This window comes from Saccoglossus kowalevskii, chromosome 10 (assembly GCF_978046115.1).
Source record: "Saccoglossus kowalevskii chromosome 10, keSacKowa6.1, whole genome shotgun sequence".
Lineage (NCBI taxonomy): Eukaryota > Metazoa > Hemichordata > Enteropneusta > Harrimaniidae > Saccoglossus > Saccoglossus kowalevskii.
Window position 1 is genome coordinate 14,703,849 of NC_140650.1, and position 26,624 is coordinate 14,730,472.

The following is a 26,624-nucleotide window of genomic DNA, read 5'->3' on the forward strand; positions in this document are numbered from 1 at the left end:
GATTCATCGCTTCCGGCTCGAATTGTTACAAAAACAAGTCATTGTCAATGACACGTCCCCGTTCCGTTCATATTTGAGTGACATATACATTCAAAGCAGATTATGACCGAAATGCACCTGCATATGTACAACACATTGTACTAAATCTGAACAAAATCCATCCATGCATGACTGAGATCCGGTTCCGGAATTGTGAAAATACGTGATTTTGATGCATTTTCGGTCTTAAAATGGCCATCATTCAGCTATTGTTAAGCGGATCATGAAACAAATGCACATATCTATTTGTGACATGATGTACCATGTGTGTGTGAAGTTTGAACTTGATCAATCCAGACATGTTTTGGATACGGATCCAGAACTGAGTTCTTTAACAAAATGGCCGCCAGTCGGCCATTTCGAACTTGATCCGAAAAAATAGACGTGCATCAAGGTCCTATTATGTTTAATGTATGTACCAAATTTGAACAAAATCCGTCCATGCATAACTGAGATCCGGGTCCGGAATGGTGAAAATGTGCGATTTCAATGCATTTTCGGCCTTAAAGCGCTCCATTTAGCTATCATTAATGAGATCATGAAACAAATGCACATACATATTTGTGACACGATGTACCTTGTGTGTGTGAAGTTTGAACTTGATCAATCCAGACATGTCTCGGATACGGATCCAGAACTGAATTCTTTAAAACAAAATGGCCGCCAGTCGGCCATTTCGAACTTGATCCGAAAAAAAAGACGTGCATCAAGGTCCTATTATGTTTAATGTATGTACCAAATTTGAACAAAATGCGTCCATGCATAACTGAGATCCGGGTCCGGAATGGTGAAAATGTGCGATTTCAATGCATTTTCGGCCTTAAAGCGGCCGCCATTTGGCTATCGTTAATGAAATCATGAAACAAATGCACATACATATTTTTCGGACTACGTCCGAACGGGGACTAAAAAGTGGCAATCGCGTCTTCTGACGTCAATGAAAATCAGAGTATTATATCTTAATGTCAAGTGGTTTAACCCATGTGATATCACTTGGATATATTTAGAAAATTCACTTTTATATATATTCGCCAAGAGACTTTTAAACCATCTATTTTCTCGTTGTTTATTAACTATCTGCATTTTACATACTACAAATGTAGTTCCACGTTTGCTGTTCCAACTGTTTCGCGGTTATTAATTCTCATGTAGTTCTTATTAATGAGTGAACAATTCTCCAGCATAATTTTATACATGATGAATATAAAATATAAGATTTGTAACTTTCTTCTAAATATTATCTACTTCTCCGACAGCTTTCGATAAAGAGACATGCAAGCCTTTTAGTATACAAAACAATTTATTGTACTTTATAATAAAAAATACACTAAAAAATAACGGTCTTGAGACTAATATTGTGATTAATATAATTGAGCACATTTTTAACTCATCAGTATATAAATTGAGATTTTTGATATCATTTTATTTATAGAATTGGAACAAGGATGTGAAATTATGATTCACATCGCCTTTCAAACACTCGAACATTGTATGGCCTGTTATCATCGTCGGTTTTTTTCCAATTTCCTTCTGGATTCACAATTTAGAAACTAATAGTAGCACAGGAGAAGGGTCTCCGAGCTCTGTGTTTTATAGACCCTTTTCCACCTTAAAAAAAAGTTTTAGTAAATAACTAAATAACTGCATTTACTCTCAGTCCTTATAATGGGAAGACGCCATTATGCTTTGACGCCATTGCTCTGCCAACCGGAGTGGTTTGGCTTAGCACGCATTATTGCCGATGATAGACTGATTGACATCTAGAACAAACGCTAATCCGAGCTGGACGTCGACTGCCATCTACTCCAACACTCCTTGAGATACAGTGCATTGATTGGCTAACAGTCTTGGAAAATAGTGCCATGTACGTCGTCGATCGTTGAGCCATTATTTTGGTATTTGCTACTATTTTGGTACCATGTTCATAACCAGTCTGATCAAAATCTGATGTAGACATTGGTTACAATGTTTCTTTTTTTCATATTTATATTTTTATTGTTTTTTTGTTTGTTTATTTGTGTATAATTTTTTGGTTTACTTGCCGTCAATTTTTTTATACTCTGTTTCGGTCTTTTTAATATAAATATTTAAAATAAATAAATAATTTGGATCCTATGCCTACATCGAATTTGGTCAATAACGAGCTGTCTAGAGGGTGCCAATAGTGCATACTGCTAATGAGCAAGTGGACATTAAATACAGTCGACAATTATGGCTGCCAATAGATAAACCAAATTATTTGCAACGTGCTGGACATGGCTGGGTTGTATAATCCTAAAGCTTGGCATGAGAATTATGGTACAATAATAAAATAAACAGATTATGTGCGCCATATTCGATGCTTTTTCTAACGAGTATTGTTACATATTTGATAACATACTTTAAGTCAAGGTTTTAAATAATACTTCTACTGTACAATTAAACACAAACTAATGTCTGTAGATTGTTATAATTATTGAATGCAATTCTACTATCCCAATTAACATGTTAATTATAGAATACTAGTATTTATAAATCACATTTCTAAAAACAATATTGTTGATATTGCCAGGAGTGCAAATAATTAATTAGTATTGTCACCAAAATATTATCATGCTCTATTTAGTTTGAATAAACTGGTAAAAAGCAATATAGGAATGATACCAAAATGGTAGCCTGTATTATTTAGCTCCAGGGAGATGTTAATATTCGATTATAGATTGGTACCAAAATAGTAGCATGTATTACATAGTTATTTGGAGATGTTATTAATCGATATAGGACCGATAAAAATTATCATTGGTGTGAATATAAAATAAATTTTGTTACGAAGTATTATTCAGACAGTGGTTGAACATATATTGTTGATTGCGAAAGGGGAAAAAATGATCGTAATTTCCATTTAAAACTGTTGAAGTGTCACATTCATAGTGGCATATCACGTTCAAATACCCTGTATCGAACGCGCGTGGAAATCGAGATTGCACAACAGTAGATATATAGTCAACTAATCAGAACATTGAAACATGGTACAAATTAAAAATACCTCCACCTATCTATATATAAGTTGTATGTAGCACGACCTGGAATGGTAATACACGACTTAGAACTTGTAATGCATGGCCCACCACGCCATAATTCACTGCAACCCCTGTATCGCTTGGTAACTATTTCCCGCCAAGTATATGCTAATTTTGTTAGAAGATGTTCTTATATCGGCCACCACATTCCATGATTTGTCGTTTTTGACCTTCAATTAAATCCTCTTCGCCCACTGGAATCTTAATGTCGAGTAACGTTATTTTAGTACATGTGTCGTTACGGTAATACCAAATGTATATTGCGGAGTAGTAATGTTAAGATTTCATTTACCGCTGGGGTGGTAGTGAGACAGACATTCAGTCTTTTCATCGAAATATGTTGTTTCTGCCAAGGAAAGCATGTATACACATTTTATTTGTTGGTCAAATATTTCCATCAGAATTTATGTCAACCGTCTTTGAATTACTTATACATGTACTTAGAAATAACCACATACTCGCTCTAAATATAAATTCAAAATCCACGACAAACACACACGCACGCACACCATTAGACATGATCAAACCAAACGCGTATTTGATGCGTGTTTGATGTATGGCGTGTTCTACATATAGATTAGGGAGTGCTTTTATTATAAAAAAAAAAACACAATTCAACACTCTATGGCTACATTCATTGAAGCACGTATCTCTTCTACCGATGTGACAATGTATTGTGATATATTCGCGGCCAGTTTAGATATTGATTGTATAATAACGTATTTTCTAAAATACATATATACTTGTAATACATCGAATGTGTACACGAAAATCAAGTATTTGAATATAAAAAAATACGAACTGTAATTTGAAGCGCGTGGTGTAAATATGGTATGTTTCACCATTAACATGTAAACTTTCCTATCAATAAATTTAGTTTGTTTACTTGTCATTTAAATATATATTAGTTGATTCAATATAATATGGTGTTCAAGTAAGTTATGTTCTGCTTGCTTGTTCTGTTTAAAATTCTGTGGCATTTTTAGACTTTTTGCCAAGATTTGGAATTATTCATGTTATAATCAGGATTTTTCTCAACGAAATTACGGATGATCCAAACTTCTTGTAGTTTTGAGCTGTAAATGTAACGTTGTGATGTCACCAGTCCTACCAATAAGTCATCAGATCAGATGGACGACTTTTTCTTGGCCACCAAGTCAGGTTAATTGTTTTGGGAAATTTTCATTTCTAAGCGCCTCGTGTATTATGTTGCAGTAAGCCATTGCACGGCATAGACATGTCAAGTGATCACCAAATCTAAGCGAAGACTTTTTATTGAATATACGAATCACGAATATTATTAACAAGATCCCGAATTCACTTAATCAAATTTACCAATTTTGTGAAATTCAACAAGTCGAAAAGTGAAATTGACCTTTAATCTCTAATCATCTTTCACCTCCATCTCCACATTTATTGGTTTACATATTTTTAGGTTAATCATGTTAAATTCGCGAACACGCCCACGCATACATTGTACGATTGTTGTCCCGAATCACTGTTAATCTGAACGTGTTTAGAGTGAATGTATACATTTTCTTCTAAATGTTGCAGCTTGACTGTAATCTGAAAACCGTGTTTAAAGATTGAGCGAATAAAACACCAAATTGATTTGGTGCAGATTCTGTCTCTGCACCCCTTAAATATGTCTGAGCAAGGCGGTGAAACACGGGTGTCCTCGTTTGAGAACGGAAGTATGTTCGATCCCAGGAATTGAATTTACAATTACATTTGTGATAAAAGGGTTACAGACGGTTTCAATGTGTATATTGATTAGACAAAATCTTATTTCCTCGACGAGAGACAAGAAATGAAATGTAATATATCAACCACTTTGATTGACGCGAGCAAAGGCTATATCATGTCGGATACTAAATAATTAGGCGACACGAATATATGATGAAATAAAAGCTACTCAGAATTTGCCCTTGTGTCAAGATGTCGTGTCTGTCGAAATACGTGACGTTATTAAAATTATGATTTGCGATCACTACTGAATGATCGCAGAACTATATCATTACTAAACTGCCGTGGGTATAATCCGCATTATTAGAGTGAATTATCTTGTCAATATTAAAGGTTGAAAAGAAAACTGGGAATGTAACTGGGGCGTATTTTGAAATGATGACAATATCTAAAAAGTTAGGGTATACATAAAGAAGTCGGAAGGAAGAGGCACGTAAATGGCTCTAGTGTGATATTCTGTGACTTCTTCAAAGTTTAATATCTGCTAGATAAGGTATAAAATACCACCCATTCTTCTATATTCCTATTGTGTTTGCTGGATCGAAATCGCTTCAATATGTGTATGCCAACATACACTTTTACATTAGTGTGAATGTGCACACAAGAGCGATATGGTACATGTTGTAAAAACCGTGAAAGCATTGTAGCTTATTTTCAATTGATTGTTCGTGATTTGATTTAATAAATACTATTCTCAATTTCTGCCAATTGGCTTTTTTTTCTTTCGACATGTACCCATGCGACTTATACAACGCTTGTAAAAATACAATGTTTCGAACACACATGTGACGCATGTGGAGCTGATTTAAGTTGTTTAAACTTGATTCGTACGCATATTACTCTCGTAGTAAGTGACCTTTAGTTACAGATGAATTAGTTGTTGCATTCATAACATTCTAACAGCGCTACTTCCATATTGCACATAACAAACTCTGTATCATTTCCGGCCTTGTTCGTACACTGTAATCTCTGTTCAGTAAAAAAGATAATTCGCGTTTTTCCATCCATGTTTTTAACATCTCAGTAATTGACGACATTATAACTTAACAAGACCGCATCGGCAACTATGAACTTGTTTCCGTGTTTAATGAACCCCATTCAGTCCACAATAGCTAATATAAGTAGTTCATCAAAGACCTGCCAACAGCGTTTGACTAAATCAAAAATTTGTTGGGCTTAAGAGAGCTGGATTAGAATCTTCATTCTCTAAATTCGACTGTGGCAAAATGGTTGTAGTATATATTTTCAAAATCATCAGACTTCAAACTTTTTATAAATGTGATTATCTGTAGTATCTTTATTCTGTGACATGTGATACATTTAAATATGAAAAATAAAATGAATTTATTTTATTTAGAACGTACATAGAATATTTTAATATATACTTTAGGCAAGAGAGAGTGGGATATTGCTTCTGTCACACAGTCTTTTAAAAAACAATATTTAAAGGGAAATTCAAGGCGCAAATGAAAGAATCAGGAGACGCAGATTCTGTAGTCTCCCGAATATCAAGTTCAGCTGCCATGAGAGATTTCCAATTACTCGGGTTCAGAATGTTTTGTGAGCCGATAACACGGAACGTCGTGACTCGCCTTCCGACAAAGGAAAATTCTAATAATTAAATCAGTTTCTGCAAGTTGCTGCATGTGTAAATATGACATTTATACAAAAGGAATTCAGACATGTTTTGTAACATTGTTAGCTCTGTGGATTATATGGCAAAGGGGAGAAAAAGTGGCCTTACGTTTTTAAAAAAAAAAAACATTTTCACTATTTTTTCACACAAACAACTGGACGCTTCCGCCATCTCGTGTTAATAAACCTGGTGAAGTCCTGACACTGATTGGAACTTCATTGGAATATAGAGACTATATTTGTGATTGTTGGTAAAATGTATGTTGTATATCATATTTTAGCCACAGTTTTGTTTTCCACGACTATCGAGTCGAGGGGCGTTATAATATGTAAAGAAATGTGATATCAAACGATTCCGACCAAATAACTGGAATATAGAAACATCCAAGATGGCGTCGAGTGACAATGAAGCACAGCTGACAAACATGAGGACAAAGGGAAAGAGAAAGACAAATGGAAGACAAACTAATCTTAATGGAGGCAAACCCGATTCTGGATTTGCAAAAATGAAATTACAAGAACTTAAACACTACACCAGTATATAAACGTCAGTCACCACCTTCCATCTCCAAACAAATTGAAACAAAAAAGTAGCCAGACTGTACGAAATAATATTTACAAATCAGAAAAGAATGTTGATGGTAACACTAACCACCCAATCAACGTAAATATGCAGGTGAAGCCACTATTTACACCAATGCAGCTTTTGGACTCCAACAAACAACTATTCTACCTCGCAAACAAACATAGCAAAAAAATCAAATACAAGTACAACTATGTTGGTACGCTCACCTAGTGACATACAACACATCAGTTAAAGCGGGAGGGTCGTCACCTGCGCACGCGCGGGAATTGAGTCCCAAGCGACGATAATAACACACACTAAAAACGCAAAGGATCATGTGTAGACGCTTGTTTGTAAACAACGACACTCTATGGCTATCTGATGCATGCGCAGGTGACGACTCCTCCGCTTTAACTTTAACTAGACACTGGCAAAATATTACAAAAGGAACAACTAGCACTACATAACGCATTTGATGTTCCAGGGTATACCCAGAAGTTTCAATGGAAATCCTATTTTCTCACATTCATTTATATCTGCAATAGTCCTTAGAAAAACATTTTGGTCAACTAAACCATTTTTGATAAACTTCATCAGCAGCTAAAAATTGCCGTCCTTTCTTGGCAAAATCATCTCTTCATAATATTCCAGATCACTCTTTTGTTGGTGCAATTGGTGCAATTGGCGCTAGAGGGGGGTATCATGATTTTGTCATGATTTCCATTACTGCTGTGGTCAGCAATTATAAACAGTTACTGGCCACAAATGTTTCGTTTACAGTCACAAACACACTATGACTCGCACGACTTTTAAAATAGTTTCATCGATTGATGGCGAACAGATGAAAGTACGATTCGTGGACCAATTTTGAATGCGTCTGTCAGATTATGACGTAATCAAACAGAATTATCGACTATTAACATCAAACATATTCTTGGTAATATATATCTTATTTAAAATAAGTATTCTATAGTAAATTTTTATTTGAAGAATGCCATTATATGTCAGATTTGTCATGAGTACTATTATAATGTGCTGCGACAGCCATAAATGACATGTTTTTATGTCATGTTATTTGCAACCGTGCTATTGTTCACATTTTGACGTACGTCAGCTCTTAACAAATCCTATTAACTTGTCCATTTATTATGCTTTTTCAAATATGATATGCACGACATTTACATTTGACGTGCTTCAATTGTTCTACGCTGCATCTGTGATATTCGAAGTGTCATTGTTTATGTCCTTGTGTTATTTTCATTTCTTTTGTCATTTGCATTGACCAGTGGCGTTTATGCGATAGCCATGGAAACGGTACATGATGCCAGTAGAAGTAGAACTATTATTATTCGTATTTTTTCTGAAGTTATAGTGTGTTACAGACTACATGTTTTTGAGTCAAGAACAGTAAACTAATACGAGTTTGTGTCAGGGGCATTGGTGAGTCCTGATGACCGAATTGTTATAACATTATTATCTATATATATATAGATAAGGCTTATTCAGTAATATGAACTAATATGCCAACTGTTTTATTCATATATGCAACAGAACCTACGATTTGAAAATGAAAAAAGAAATATTATTACCCAGTACTTTTGAAATGTTTATGAAATATTATAGGTAGCATTCCACAAATATACCTGCCTCCCTCATTGGAACTTGTACAATACATATTTGCATAACGTACAACAAACAGAACAAACAAACAAACCAAAACATTACTCAAACTTTTAAAACCTGGTGCCTTGCATCTAGAGCGTTAATTTGAGCTTTTGGTGGTCAAAGCACAATTAAAGCATTCATTTTTTTTAAATGTCCTCACAGTGAAAAAAAATCATGTGTTTCATCCCCGATCGCATTATTCTCTTTAAGTGTCAGTGTATGTCTTTTTTTAATTTGTAGCATGTCGGGATCTAAATGTGGTTATTCTATGTATTTTTCTATTTCATCAGAATAATAAATTGTTTTTATTTAAAATATGTATGCCTACTATACATACACTATAATGCAGCGTGGTACCACTATACCAAAATGGTGTGACCATCAGCGCGTACCAAATACATCTAAGTGTAGACACGTCTTGAAAAATGTTAGCTACCCAGCGATTACCCATATGGCCTGTGTTTGGTTAAAGGTAGATCATACGGGTCATGAATAATCGGCTTTACGATTGTCTGTGACGTCACAAATCCGCCTTGGTTATATCCACCTAGTTACTGTAAGACCGCGTTCATTTCAATCTACTTGGGACCTTATTTTTGGGACGGTTACAATAGCGTCGTTAGGTGTACGTGCTTACAGTGGCTAGACGCCTTACCGTGGTCGTAATTTTGATTCTCCTTGGCTTGTTTACATGTTCGTAATATTCCATGTAATTTAAAGACATCATTGATATTGTACAAGGGCATTTCAAATCAATATACATTTCTCTGCCCGGTCTGCAAGATATTAGTTACGTAAATCTGGCGATTAAGACATCCCTGTCCAATCAATAATAACCTACGCAAATATGTATTCAAGCTGTAACATGACTCATCCAGTGACATTTAAGCAGCTCGATATTTCCAGACGGTGGCGGTCTCGATGCGTCGTGTTCGATATGTGGGACGAACGCGAATTATACAACGCGTGGAAACTCATGCTGTACAACGATTTTCGTTAATTTTTGTGAATTCAACTTGTAGGAAAATGGTGGACTTTTTTGTAGTTATACAAGACCACCTTCACATTTGTTTTGACGATTTGAAATGCTCGCCAAATTATAAATCAGTTAAAAATAATTACAGGATATATAATTTATACAGATTGATATACTAGTATTTTGTTTGCTTTTCAATCAGTGTCAGGACTTCATCAGGTTTATTAACACGAGATGGCGGAAGCGTCCAGTTGTTTTTGTGAAAAAAATAGTGAAAATGTTTTTGTTTTTTAAAAACGTGAGGCAACTTTTTCTCCCCTTTGCCATATAATCCACAGAGCTAACAATGTTACAAAACATGTATGAGTACCTTTTGTATAAATGTCATATTTAACATGCAAAAAATGATTTGACTATTAGAATCTCCTTTGTTCGGCTCGTAATTGGAAATCTCCCATGGCAGTAATTTGGCGTTGGTAAATTGATGCATCAAATACAATGTGCTGAAAGATGCATTCTTCATGCTGCACATCAGCGTGACAAAATGTGGCGCTGGAATAGCTCACATAGCATTATGTCGGTTGTAAGAAAAATATCACGAAGCCGGTATGCCCACAAATTTGAAGGGCGGTAGTCGTCGCACCGCGCATGCGCGAGATATGGATTTCATATAAACAAAGATGGAGACGTTGACTGTTGCGCACACCAACTAGTACACACTGAGAGGTGATCAAGCTTTAATTATTAAGTCATAAATAAATAAATAAATAAATAAATAAATCCAAATTTGTTGTTACCATGGCAATCAGATCGAATGCAAACACATATCCATATATATGAGGATTTTCTACACATTTTAGACACCTCGGACAGAACAACGTGTATTTTAATGTAATTCAATTTATGGTAATAGAATTTATCGCAACTCCTTCCTTATCTGCCTGAAAAGGTTTTTAACGCGTCAGTAAAGTTAATAAAGACATTTTTGTGTGCATGATAAATTGAGTAATTGTCATCCAAATAATAACTTGGTTATATCGTTCATGGGTATAAAATATTGCCAATTTTGACTGTTAATTATCTAGTATGAAAATAATATTATTTTTGTTTCACATTTGTATGTTTCACAGTATATATGCAATCAATCCCTTCACTGGTCTAATAATGAATTCAGCGTCACGAATGAAATTGACATACCTACATTGACCTGACTAGTATATGTGTATTCGAGTAATTACAAATTCATTAATGTTCATTCCGTTCATTGTGAAAAAAATGTTCATGAAATTTGTAGTGCCTTATTCAACATCTTAGAAGAATGTAACATAAATTCAAACAATATATAATTGTATATAGACACGGTTCAAACTATATTTATTTATGAGTGTATTTTCTTATTTTTGTAAATCCTGTGATAAAACTGATCGCGCCTTACAGACAGTGAATCCGGAAATATTGTTTTAAATGTTTAATATTTAAATGAATTCGTATTCTCTTCCTTTTTCACAATGTCTGAATAATTATTTCAAGTGAGGAAATAATGCATAATTATTCATGTCAAGATCGGAGTCTTGTCCACAATATTGTAAAAACGATACAATTAAAATATTGCCTCCATGCTTCCCAAATTCCTCACTCCAAGTTGAAACAGGAATGCTATATATCCAGATTTAATCATTGCAGTTACACTTCACTTGTGAGGTATATGTACACTGACTTAGTGCATCTCATGACTATGTTTGTATTAAGGTAGAGATCCAGGTTCGTGGGCATTTGGGAGTGATTTTTTTTTTTTGGCTTTTTATTATCTTAACAGTCATGGCTATAGATTTTTAAAATTTTGTAGAATTTGGAATAGTACTCAAAAGACGATTTTAAAATATAGATAACAGGTGCAAACATTCTCACTTTTGAATGCTTAGCAAGATTTAGCAAGGCTGTACATAAATAATCAAAAAGAAACATGGTGAAAAAAAGTAATGACGGGATCTCCATATTATGCACTCTATTTAACTTTTTACAAAACGATAATACATTTAAATTTGGAACTGTTACAGCCATTTTAATTATGAGCATTAGCAAACTTTTTACTGAGTGAATTGTTATGCAAATTAGCAATTATCTCAGCTTCTTTTTAGTGCACATCCCAGAACTTTAAAGATAAATAGCTCCTAGACGCTTTGACCTTTTGTTTTGAAATTTTCACAAATGATTGACAATGTGTTTATCTTCAAAACGCCGTCGGGGCATTGTTTTTGGTTGAACAGTGTTACAACAATCGTACAGACAACTAGCCTGGGTGTTAATTTATGCATACACTTGAATTAGTGAAATTTGAGTTGCTGCCCAGCAAAATTGACAACTGGTAGACAGTTTTGAAGACGGCACTTTCTTCATAGTAAACATATGTACCCGTAAACCAATTTTGACAGGAAACAGAGGCATGGTTTAGAAGCTATTTTTTTTAAATCACTTTTGACCAAACAAAACACATTTTTGTGCATATTTCAAACTACAGTATCCATAACAAAATTTTTAAATTCATACAATAAGCTTTCCGAAAATATATAGTTTTATGGACAAGGGAGGTCATCTTGGTTTCCTAATTAACTAATTAAAATACCTGTCAGGTAAACTGCATCTCTACCTTAAGGCTCCAAATGGTAAATGGTTAATGATAGTGTTTGCTAAGGATTACATGATGATTTATTTGTCTGAATCAACCACAAAAATACTATTTCATTCGAATGCTATATAGAAATAGATACAACGACTTGATCAATGAATTTAAAAGATAAATTGAATTTTGAAAATCTAAAAATAATCTAACACAGAAGCGAGTGAAAAAAATACGTATAAGTATGCAAAATATACTAGAAAAGGTGTAGTGATCTTCCCTTTAATATATACCAAGACAAGATGCCCACCCCACTCTAGTACATGGATGTATCCCTTCCTCAACATACATTTTACCTTTCTATATATGTATATATTAATATATATACCCTGAAACATTGTAATTATTTTACTGATTCTGAATTCATCAAAAACATCAGATGAATACTAAGTGTGCCTATTACAATGTACAAACCAAGTACGTTTTCTTATACCCACAAAAGTCAAAGTCACCAGAGTTTAACTATGTTTTAAATTACAATAGTTTTTACAAAATACGATAAAACTTTGCAGGCTCACTTTAGTTTTATTACATTTAATGCTGTTTTTAGACAAGACAAAGCCTATTTCGTGACTGGACAAATAACTGCAATTTTGCAAGATGGCATACGCAGCTGTCGCAATATGAGTAAACGACGTGACAGACATTTTATCCATTCGCTCATTTAAAAAGCGTTGATGAAAGGTCATCTCTAAATACTGTAGTAGTATCACGTTTATTTTGAAGTATTATAAATTTCATTTAGGGTCGAAATGTCAGAATGTTATTTAATTTTGTGGTTGGTCATTTATTACATGTATGCTTTTAATTATTTGTTATTACATGCACGCTTGAGTTAATAAACTTGATGATGACTGAAACGTACATCAGAAATTGACTAAGCAAAAACGTAGTTATCAACAAGCCACGGGGACATTAGATGTAATTAGATGAAATCCGTGCATGGTCCAGAACCGTCAATACAACAAGTACAACAGGCGAGCTACGTCATCATGTTTTGCGCGTGTCCGACTATTCATTTTAGATTCCTACTATTTGGCTTTCTATATTTATTTTGGGGTCAAAACGACAGGAAGGTGATCGTTATCCGCAACTTGTAATACATTTGTTAGTAATATTAGATTTCTGTGATTGTTCGTTTTCCGGGCGATATCAGCTCACCTAATTTCGCATTAGTATTTACAAGTAGAACGCCGTCGTTAATGAATCATGCTGATTAAATCCAATTATGTCTATAGTACCATATCGTGAATTTTGCGAATCGATGGTTTCCGGCCAATCAATAGGTCATTATTCCGACTAATCATTTTGCCTGCGACTATTTCCCTATACGACGTTGTACAAAGAATAACAAATTCCCTACTGATGGACAGAATCTAGTGTAGAACCCACCGTGCGTGACTGGATGTGTTATTTAGTTCAAACAATCTTCTGAATACATGAGCTGAATTTTGAAATCTGCATTAAGCTGCACATTCAGCTGAAAACAATTTAAGAACTATGTTAACGTGACTCTTTATATAAACTCAGCCTAATAGATATACTCAATATGCATACACATTTCAGCGTAAATTAGCATAATTGGGAAAACAATGTTGAACTACTGAATTGAGAACTATTTATTATTCTCATATGTTTTTTTTTAAAAGTCAGGGAGTGGGTGATGAAAAATGTTTGTCTCTCTTCAAGCAAATGTGCATAAATAGACTTAGCTCATACTTTTTTTTCGAAACCACATTAAATTATCAAAGCTATCTCCTCATTAACGTGCAACCGACTAATAGATGCGCATTGTCCGTGTTTCGCATACCATTACCTAGATTTCATATAGAAAGTGGTAGACATGATTTGGGGATTGTGCAGTTGTTACATGTCAATACAAAAAAAGTTAGGGGGTCCGAGTTTGTGGACTGATTTGTTACTATCAGCTATATATTTCAAATTGACAATTGATAGCAAGACATGTACAAAAGAAAATAAAAAACTGTAAAATACCTGATGATAATAAAACAAGAGAATTGGAATTACAAATACAGTTGAAAGGAAAGAGATAGAGTGTAAAGCAACACAAGACAAAACAGTGACTGCGTTGGTGCAACGAAAGATAGAAAGAAAAGTGGCAGAGTTAGAAATGGTACTAGAGAAGGAAAGACCAGAGCATGAATATAGATTAAAGCAGTTGGCAATTCAGAGTAAACGGGAATAAATTAGGGAAAGACGGTATGCTGTTGGTAAAAGAGGCTTTGATGTAACAAAACACTTCAGGTTGGTGTCTCGTTCTGAGGAGCAGGAAATAGCTAACCATTGCTATCATCTTGAGAAGGTCGCTAAGTCAATGAATTGGCCAGTTTTAGTGTATTGGTAGAAAAGCTGGAGAGGTTTATGATGCGGTTTCAATAGATCAAAGTGATTTTACGAGTTAGTAAAGAAAGTAATATTGAAGGCGTCGGAATTGGTGTCAGAGGCATATAGAAATGCTCAAAAGCTATCAAATCAAACACATGTATGCAAGGAAGAAGGGAGATTTATTTGATAGAAGGTTAACTGCACAACAAATTAATAGGAATTTCCAGCAGTTGAGACAACGTATGCTTGAAATTGATAAGAAATGTGTAAACAAAGATGTTAACAGTTTATTCAGAGGAACAGTAGTGGTGCTGAGCAACGATGAGTACATATAGTAGTACTAAGTCACGTTTTGGTCAAATCAGTTAGGAAAGTTAGTAACAATTACGGTGTAAATAAGTCATCTTTCGGTAGAATTCAGCTTGGTAAACGGAAGGGCATAATATGTCACACTGTTGGGCCCATGGACAAAATGAAGTTAAACCTGTGTGTCATAGAAATTGTGTTGAAATCAAATGCATCATAATTGAGGTCAGGAAAATGTTCTCGGCGCTCTGAACCGCAAACTTTTACAAAACCTCACTTCAAAAGTAGCCAATAATTCAAGTTACGCACTAGTAATAGAATTACGATAACTATCAATAATAATACTATTAAAACAACAGTAGCTGATTTGAAAATATTTTTGTTTAACCCCAAATAAAGATGACCAAATTTTACCAAAATATTGTTTTAGACATAATTGCATGGTGACATTGCAATCGGCTGTGTGGTGGAAACGAAAAAAAATAAACGATACACGGCGTACACATTTATAGGAAATGACACACACAATCATCAGTGAGAGACCGTCAGTGAGAGCCTTAACCTCTCAATATGGCTACGTATTTGACATTTCGCCCAGGGCCCCGGTAAGTTGTCATCTTGTTTCTGTAATTTTTGCTTGATAAAACTGGATTTCAATAGATGGCGCCCTCTTGATATCTGTCTGCTCATGGCCATATTTTTTCACTTTCAAGTACAACGTCGATATGTAGTGTATATGCGATAATGCTTTCAGTGTCAACATTTCAAATATTAAATTGACAGTAACAACGCACAAAATGTTGCTATCATCGTTTTAAACTTCGAAAATTGACATTTTTTCGTTTAGCATATTGTATCAAATTCATGTTCAGAACTTTCGGAAGATGGGTTTATTAACTGTAATAGTTCTGTAGATGGGAAGTACATGTCATGGAATACACATAGTATCTCTCATTACGTCAGCTATGGGGGAATGCCCCAATCACAAGATACCTTGTATCTGAGTTACTGTATAATGTCGATCCAATGACGTCACAATAAGAATAAACTTTATAACTTGCCAAACAAAGAGTGGCATACATTCGTGATAGCGCTGGATGTAGTATGCCTGAAAGTGTCAATATGGTTTGAATGTTAACTCTGGGTGTTGCATAAGAAAGTTAACGCACACTGACACCGACAAATGAATGCAATTATCCTGTCAACTGTCAAGCGGCGAATTAGTGACAATATTTTGTCATTTACTAGGAAAGAAATTTCTTTCAAACAAACCAACTTTACAAGTTTCATTGTTCTCCCTAATGCCTGTTTTCTATAAGATGACCGTTTGTAAAAAAAATGTTGTCCTGACATAATTCAATTGAAGAGTGTAACTTCTCCTCCATTTGAAAAATGTAAACACTTGTGAGCAGAAACGCGCCGGATTAGAATCAAGATTTCTTGAATGACAAACTGTGTGGATACATTGGTCACTCTACTGAATCTAAGCCGTTGATTTTTCGTTATATGCAACATGTAGTTCACTGTGGTATGTACATGATTCTACATCAGTTACGTAACACGCTTAACATGTGCGGCTGGCTCACCTAAAACGTGCAGTATTACTTCTATTACAGGTAAGTGGTAGAACAATAGGTCACATGATCAACCAACAATGTCATATGTATTTATGTAAATTGCCATCAGCTCAGCGATATACACAGTACAAAGCAACACTATCTCGTGAAATTACCTATACTAACAGCGTATTCGTTTACCAACTTTTGGGAATTGACAATTTACATTTTAAACACTGGTGCAGAAGTATTGCGATTCATCACTTGACCCAGTGACACACATCGTACATACATTGAATTAAGAAACAGCATGGCAGTACGGCCGACGATTAATGTGTGTAACATTGCCAGATTGAAAATGTAATTTACATATATATTGCGGAATTGTGAAACAATGAATTGTTTTCTTCATACTCAAGTTAGTCAGTGACAGCTGATAATTTCCCGGAGTAACGTGTCATAGTATTTCTAAGAACAACCCCCCCCCCCCGCATACTGAGCTGAACATCTCAATGTTATGCGAGAGTATCGAGTCTTAAGGCGGTAAAGTTAGCGATGGGAATTATCTGTTGATAGGAAAACCATGTCTATCCTGCCTACTACTTTAAATTGAATTGAATTGAAGCAGCTAGTGTATATGTAAGTCCCATGAGACTCGGAAAGGCGAGTCAGGAAACGCCCTTACAACACGCTGTTCCGAGGAGTTACCTATCCGTAATCCGCACGTATTCCATGTCATATTATTTGAAACGCAAAGATTTGTTTACAACGAAAACAGTAGATCCAACCTTACTTTTTTACAAAAAAATCGTTAAAATGCAGCTTTCTTTGACGTTCTATGTGCTTAATATCCTAAATATAGGGCGTTGTACGAAAAGTGATATAAGGGTCGCGTCGACAGAATTACATCAAACTCTGTTCCGTTCATCTGTTTCAGTAATGTACTGACACATGTTGTTTTTTTGAGAGAGGATTTACACGAATTAAATACTTCATTGATCCATTTTGTTCATCCCTTTGCCAGTATCTTACTAGATATGATTGGGAGAAACGTCATGTGGTTGAAAATTCCAAATGACATGATTATCCAGTGCAATTTGTATAGAGTGGAATGATTTGGAAATCTTTCTATTGAGAACTTGGCAAGCTATACTACAATGAGTTACTCTGCTCCATATATGTTGTATAAATGGGAATACTTTCGTAACGTAAAAGATGATTGAATTTTCAACCTAATGAAAAATGCAATTACAAATTAAGAAAAGTTTCGTCTTAGAGTTGCTTTGCAGACGAGGAATTTACAAGAGTATAATGGAGCCCATATTTTGGTTTTTCTATTGCGTTGCCAATGAATGAAGCATGTGTCACATACTTTGCCTTGACCTTCGAGGTTATTCGTTGAACAACAATTAGTTTGGTTGTGTACATATACTGGATTACAATAATCAAACAAAATATTCAATAATCAATACTTTCTAGTAATACGTCATTAATACTTTATGGTGCAGCTGGTAATCGGCATAAGCACATTCGAACTACTGGAATGAACGGAAATTCCCATTTTTCGGGATATGATCGGGAATACGTAGAAACAATAATTGTTTAGAAAATCCCAGCAAACATGCTGAATATATTTCACGATTTTCTAATGAACGCATGTACGTTAAAATAAACTGGCCAAACTGACTACGGCAATAATTTTAGACTCACTCGTTAAAATAACAGTGTGTTAATTTAAAAAAAAAATATTTTTTTTTATTATACGGCATTGAATTCTTCAAAAAATACCTTAATCATCAACACAATAAACAATAAAGGGGTGTGTATATGTTTTGTTTTCTAGCTTTGTAAAAGTGTAAGTGAAACTGTATCAAAGATTATGAAGATTGGGTATGCAACGTTTTTTTATTCAATGGCGTCTTCTAATAGACACGCGGGAATGTTTGATTGCGTAAACAGAAACGAACAACAATATGACTGTATTCCGAAACGCACATAATACAATTTTTGCGAATGAGCAAAGGCTTCAAAACATTTCATGCTCTCTTTTTTTAATTTTATATTTAGAATTTTCGTTTACATTTTTATTTGTGATCATCAGTTGTTTAGACGCCGATCCAGACACTGACGTCGATTGAACGCTGGAAATATTTTAGAGAATAAACGTCGTAGACAATTTATTAAATTAGGGGTTAGTAGAAATGTAAACCAAGACATGCCCTCATACATTTGATTGAAGGAAAAACAAAGTTAATTTACTAAAGTAATCATTCAAGTAACTTTAACTTCCTGTTTACTGCTACGTCGCACGATTTCAATCAACAATTGAACCAATGTTGTCTTATATAGCTGGAAGCAATTTTGAAAACAAAAACACCTTATTATCTACATTTCAATCTCGATGCAGTGTCGACTGACTGCTCTGAATATTAAAACATAACCATATTTCGGATGAGTGGATCTAATATCTACGTATTACGTAATATCTATATACATATATTTTTCTAAATATATTCATTCTAATAGTTCAGTGAAATAACATAATCTTTTTAAATACAAAATAAACCAAAACGTTCAATAATACGAAAATTAAAAAAATACTAAATTTACATTTAATATAATCATATTTATAGCCCCAAAATATGCCTTATATCTCTCACATCGGAGCGGTGAATACAATCATAATATCGGAACTCTCTATACATTCGCCATGGCAATTCAAGGACAGTTTAAATCGAACATCAGTGATACTTATGAAATAGATAATGATATCTGACATGATCAAATGAATGTAACATGGAATAATAAGTACGTGCCGACTCAACGTCAGACAGATTTTAATATCATATCCTTCATATTATATCCCGTAATCGCAAAACTTTCTAACTTAATAAATAATAGTAATACATGTCTTTTGCAAATAATTCGTGCATAGGGAAATGTTTAAATATAGAGGGCATCGCAAAGGTATCCAATATCACTCCAAAATGTAAAATATGAGAAAAAAATATAACTAATATATCACAAAACTAGTTCATAATACCACAATTTACTTTTGTAGTTTCACTTATCGAGAACAAACGTAATCTCTGTGATGTACTGTGTTCGTTTTTCTTAATAATATCACAGTGACGGTTTCCAATTTATTACTTCCATTTGCATCGTGGCATGACACATGTATATGTACCAATCAAGACGTGTAGTAGATAATTTCTGGCAAATCTTCTGTGGAGGAATCATTATTTTATCAAAAGCGCCTCGAGATACATATTTATTCTGCTTGATATTTTATTGCTTTTAAAGGTTAAAACTGGTTGGATTTAATGACTTTGGGTAATTATTCACGGATAATCATTTTAGCCTGTGCTATGTTAGTTGAACTACTCGTTTTAACTTATTTTACCTTACTATATACTGTATGAATATACAGTTCCAATGTATGTTCTTGCAGTTGTACATAACATAAGTGGTCTTAGGGTATAACCTTGCCGATGTAATACCCTGATTCGTGTGGGATTAATTGGTTTTCTTATTGTTCAATGGCACGGATTATTCCGTTTTTCATCTAACGCTATCTGTCATAGATATTTACGAAACTACATTTGAAAGATTATATTTTATTTGTGAATTATTTGCTTTTCAACCAATTTCCAAAACGCATCCGCTTCATACTTTTATGAATTATATGTTTCGCAGGAGACACGTTGCAATGCCTTAATCAGTTAAAAAATTGCTTACAAAAATTAAAAAAATGCAGGCAGTTGATGTCACAATCAGTGTACACAAAAAATGTTAGCTTATGACGGTAGAATTAGTCCAACTTTCAAAAAGACAACATCGTAAAACATTCGATGTTCTTATTAGATAGTGAACTAAAAATGTTTTTATTCAGATAACTTGTTGTTCATGTATTTTGATGAACCTTGTATTCGTTTCAGCGTTTGACATTCAATAGAATAATCAAAAGGAGAAAGTCGTTATCGATGGCATTGATATTGACATACAGATGAGTCAGCAATGAATAGTGCAGAAACATTTTTTAGGATATAAATTAAGAAAGAAATTGTTAATAATTCAGTATATTTGATAGAAATAGTTCATTTATCTCCATCAGTTTAGTTACCAAGACTACGTGACATATAGTGTGTACGCAATGTACATTACATGATGTTCCCTTTGTTACTAAGTCAGTCAGTACGTTTCCAGCTTATCGCTGAAGGCACGTATCATTGTTAAGACCGTTCGTATCAGATTGAACCACGTATATAAAGGCAACTACTACTAATAATAAGGAGGGATGGGTATTTATGTCATTAAGTATCATCATGGGTGCTCATATAATGTGTACAACTTGTTGGAACGTGATACCCAGAATGCAACACACTATTTGTTTCATGTGTTTCGGATCTCTTCAAGTTGGCAACGTTGAAGTAATCTGTGTTCGAAGATGTATGGATAGTTCCATACTGAGTACATAATAAGATTTCGTAATTTAGTACAGTCATGGCGTTTGGGAACAATTACAGGCAAACGAACATTGACATAAAAACATGCCCGGAGCGCCGCGCCACTGCAGGCGTATACGCTGAACCGTACTCACTGGCCCAAAGGAAGCCAGCTTTAAATGGTCTGTAGTGAACACGCCCTACAGTGACTAGATGGAATACACAATCTGAATCTCGGCTTATACAAATAAATGTACAGTATTTTAACTACACACACAGAAAGCCTGGTATTTATGGTTCAGTGAGAACCACGCAGAGTATGACTACTCTCGGGCCAAATACTGTCGTCGGAATTGAACATTGGCAAAGCAACATGGGATTTAAACAATGACAAAAAAAACGTGAATTCATGATACAATCATTATGATATATTGTCTTTTATACTGATTTCGAGATTTCAGTTTCATCCTGTCAGAGTCTTTTTTTCCTAAATTTCTAGGACAGTGATTAAAACAATGTAAAACGGTATACACAAGTCCATTGCTTCTCACTATCGTTATATAAACGTTATCTGTGTTTCAAGCTTTAGAGAATATAATACAATATAATACCAACTATTACCTCGATTGGAAAATTTGTCAACACAGTAAAACAGCCTTCTTTTTAGATATTATTTATAGAATTTGCGATCTATGTGTGTCTGAAATTGAAGACGAGTTCCACTTTCTTCTAAAATGCCCAAAACTCAACACATTCAGGCAAACATTTCTCCCCCAGTCTCTCCAGGACCATGCAGCAAACACCTTGCAGGATTTTCACAAGATAATGGCATCAGACAACACGACTGATATTGAAAGTGTTGCTTTATTTTGTTTTCATGTATTTAAAATTAAGAGATATGTAATTCAAATCTTTTATACTTTATTTTCAAACCTATGACAGAAATGTAATGATTTATTATTATTTGCGTACATAGGCCGGAGGCCTAAATACGAATAAAGTTATATACACATTATATATAGCTACATTATCTCTTTGTGTGATTCAATGTTCATCCAAGCATAGATTGATTAAACATATTGTTACGATTGACTTGGAGCAAGAAAGATAAATTTGTTGAGACGCTGCACGAAACATTATGGGAAGAAATGTCAATCCCATTTCTAAATATTCAGAGTTAATCAGCAAAAACACCTATCTATTAATATACGATGATATGATGAGCAATGAATGTTACACTACTTCCATCGTGTTCATACTTGCAACGGAATAGAGATAAAACGGGACTAGGACGTAGAAAGACATGTGCAGGTGAACAAAAGGACAACCATGCACCGGTTGAAGGAAGATGGAAGGGGAGGGTAACGTGTGAACAAACACTCTAAGCATTGTGTTCAGAAGAAGCGAATGAATAATTAATTAGTGGCATAAATTGACAAGACGCTAGAATGACAATCACCCATATGCTGTGACAATGAATGAATGAATGAACGAATGAATGAACGAATGAATGAATGAATGAATGAATGAATGAATGAATGAATGAATGAATGAATGAATGAATGAATGAATGAATGAATGAATGAATGAATGTGAAGTTGAGTGTGATTATAGCTATTAAATTGAATGTTATAATATCTATGCTAGGATGTACGCAAAAATCAACACAATCACAAACCATTATTATCAGAAGATTGGAAAATCACGGCATAGAAGATTTACATGTGAAATATTTGTATTCAAACCTTTACTAAGAGCCTGGTGCATCACATCAAACATTTTAGAATTGTTCAAATGTCCTCGAACTGACCAAGGATGAGAAATTAATTTGCAAGTGTGTACTAACTATGCTTTTGGTTGAGCTGCATCATAACAAAAGTCTCTGGGGGAAATGAATTAATATAGTAATTCTATAAGCCTATGTGAGTTATATGGAGTGGATAAGTGGTGCACTCCTTAAATGCGGGAAGTTTTTCTGCGCGGCAAGGACTTATAATAATAACATGATTAAACATACATGGACGTTAACATTTGTTCAATAACATCACTCTGATAAACATATGCATTTAAGTGGCGTCACATTATTCAGAATGTTGCATTAATACCAGCTTAGAGTATTTGCGATGTTTATCAGATCTCAGTCGCGAACTCATAGATTCCTAGATGTTATGATTGAAATGAGACACATGTAACGGACTGGATGAAGATCGAATAAATTTTAACAATTTTAAATTATTATTATTAAACCTGAAATAGAAATATATACAGGGTAAAAAAATGAATTGTCTCATTACTAGATTGCTGTCAAAACACAGTAGCGACACATTGGCAATTTCAATTCAAACTCATAACTTTGCTTTCGCTCTCTGAATGTCCATATACTTTATGTATGCACTGTGTATGCTCTATCACGCGCGACCCTGTTCAGTACACGGGTAGGTACAAGAACGTAATACAATATAATAGTGCTACGTATCTTGCGTAGATGTCGTCAAGAGCGAATATAAATTCTCTTACAGTCTATATGATGTTCTTTCTATTACACTAAGTTCATTCATTATTGTGTCACGGTGGTCAAGGAATGTGTGTATGCTACTCATTGCTTGTTTGTTTCATTAAGTGCCACGTTTAATAATTCCATTTTTCAAATGAAAAGGCATTAAGTCAAGCAATTCTAAGCAGTTCTGAGAAAGAGAAAAATATTAATCAGTCACAATCATTGCGCTATATAAAGTCAACATCCCCGAGACTCGCATTAAAGACGCGTTAATACCGCTTGGCGTGCCAAGTAAGTAGCAATTAATGTATGTTATAAGTGTTACTATGGAGCCACGTGGTTTAATTGACAAGACGTGATATATATTTCGATGATTGTACTTGGCATTATAGTTTTCTCGCAATATGGCGACAATTTATTCACGTCACTTTATGTAGAGTAGTTGATTTCTTTTTTACAGTAAGCTGGTCCCCGAGGAGCTAAAACTTCATCAGACTAAATTATCAAGGCCGGAATGGCGACGACGTAAATTCGCTGTCTAAACTCGACGGGAATTGTCGACAAGCTCATTCTTGTCACAGCAAGTCGGCGCTAATAAAGTTTACAGACGTGTCATTTTGTTGGCAGCAATACTCTCGAATAGATAGTTTTAACACATGATTGATGTGAGAAAAGACTAAATTACACAGCGACAATGACGTTACCCGATGTTCTTGGAAATAACCCCTCCCCCCGATTACGTTGATAGTACATTGTTTATACTTACACATTGCTTCACCTAGCACCCATGGTCGAATGATATACGTCTCCAGCAAGGCTACCGGCATACAGAAAACCAACACAAGTAAATCGGCCACGCTGAGATTCATCAAGAAATAGTTGGTAGAGTTGCCCATATCTTTGTTGCAGCATACAACGAATAGGACTAGCACGTTACCAATCACGCCGAGTATGAAAATTATAACGTAAAAGACGGTGGTGATAATTATTGTATAACTCGGAAGTTTGTACTCATCTACGGTAGTGTTGACAGTCAGCAAGAACATCGACTCGCTGGAATTCATCTTCGACGTTTATATTGAAAAGAATCGGCGTGATCCGCACCAGCACAGTTTAACCGTTGCGGCTTTCTATGTTCAGTGATAGTTAAAATGAACCATATACGAAAACAATTCAGCGGGATATGTATACGTGTATTGAAACCTATCACACTAGCGATAGACCCCCTAACTTTGTGCATAAATGTTTCAGACAAATCTTGTGTTTGATGCCAGTAGGCGCAACCTTGAAAACATGAGTAACATACGTTTAACTTGCTAAACTCAAAATACGCTGACTGATATCAATCAGCATGACACAGGGGGAAGCACAGTTTAGAGTTCACTGTATAAAATTAAAACGCGATTGATATTGGCAGGATTCGTCGTTTTTAAGCAACTGGTGAAATTATTACATTCATATATATATATAAAGTACATCGAACAGTGTTACAACAAAAGAAATACATTACCAGCATAAATAAACAACATATGCCATAATCTTACATATTGTAAACTGTCTTACTATTCACAGATAGTTTTATGTCCGCTCAACTATGTAAAAACTTTATTTACTCGTTAACCCAAAAAGAAATGTCACATTATCTTTACGGTATTAATAAAGAATTCTATTCTATTCTATATTGTCATATGACAAATGCTTTTGCCATGTTGACTTATGTAACTCCACAGTTGGTATTTCGTCTCTATGCATATTAATTAGTAAACATTTATTTTCTAGATACATATTTAGTAACTATTACAAACATATGAAATTATTATTCCTATGATTTTGTTACTACCAATAACCCCGGCTATATGATGGATTTGGATGGGATACGTATCGATTGAGACGTGCCCCCTACCGTATTCTTATCATGCATAGACCCCTTATATTAAAGAAACTTTAATGATTGTGGAAAAACCAATGTTTATCAACACAGGTGTCACACAACGACCACCGCCCTTTAAATGGTCTGTCTTTCAACGAGTGGTATTTTTGCATTAATTTTTTTTTTTTTCTTGTTGATCACATTCCGTAGTCCGTGAGTCTAACTGTGATAACTGATGTAATATTTCAGTCAAACAACATCATCATGCCCCAAATTAGACTGAACTTGATCAATGAGTATCATTTAAGTCTACTTAAATTATTGTAGACAAATGGATAGGTTGCATTTAGATGCCATATCTCGCGCCATATTTGTAATATTTTGGGGTATAGTGGGCTACTACATGTAGCTTCGTGTGTGACGTTATTTAGTAGACTGCATATCATTTGATAACATGTCGCCTAGTCAGCAGTTATGTTGTTTAGAGAACTGGTAATTGGGAGAACGTTATATGCACAATTATATACAATTTGGCGATACAAACTAATCTGCTGAGTGTCTCTGTATATCTGGGGATTTAAAAAATACAGTTCAGAAATGATTAAAAATAGAATATGACAAGCATGCTTAATAGCCAACTATAACAATGAATATCTCAAAATCAACAAAGCAGATTCCAATAAAATTTTGAATCCTTATTATTTTTTGATTAAAATCCTTACATACTAATTTGCATAATAATTTTAACTGATATCTAAACAAACACCCCGATGTCAATGAAACTCGGTACATAGATGGTCTGGGATAAGCCACATTAATATGCATAACTGTAATATGTTCGGCACTGACATGCAACCAGTGCTATATTGAAGGCAAGATTGTCAAGAAGTGTTTTAGTACATCTTACATAAACTTTGTGATGTACGGTCTTAAGGTGTTGTATTCTGAGACGGTGAGTTATTGTATTAGGCAAAACTATACCTTGAAATTGGGAATTGTTACATACATGCAAAACATATATCACATAAACTGTCGAATCTAATGCACCTAGGAAGTAGAAAGAGACAAACAATATAACAATAATGATTGGTAGGTAGGTTTGAACAACACCCGGTGTGCTTATAGGGGATTGTTGCTATATTTTTCATTTTTCATTTGTGTTTGGATGAATCTAACTTCGGAGAAAGTGCGTTTTTTTTCTAATGTATCAGATGACAAAATGGTAATGTAAGCTCATTCATG

At 34.5% G+C, this 26,624-nt stretch overlaps 1 protein-coding gene across 1 annotated transcript in view; it reads right to left on the reverse strand.

Annotated features, from left to right (window-relative positions):
- The window catches only part of LOC100377176 (QRFP-like peptide receptor), a 40,025-nt gene extending 15,449 nt beyond the window's left edge, over positions 1–24,576 (reverse strand). The window contains exon 1 of the mRNA XM_078009409.2: positions 24,279–24,576. Coding sequence (XP_077865535.2) covers positions 24,279–24,576 — 298 coding nt within the window. The remainder of the gene's footprint in view (positions 1–24,278) is intronic.
- Positions 24,577–26,624: the final 2,048 nt, after the last annotated feature.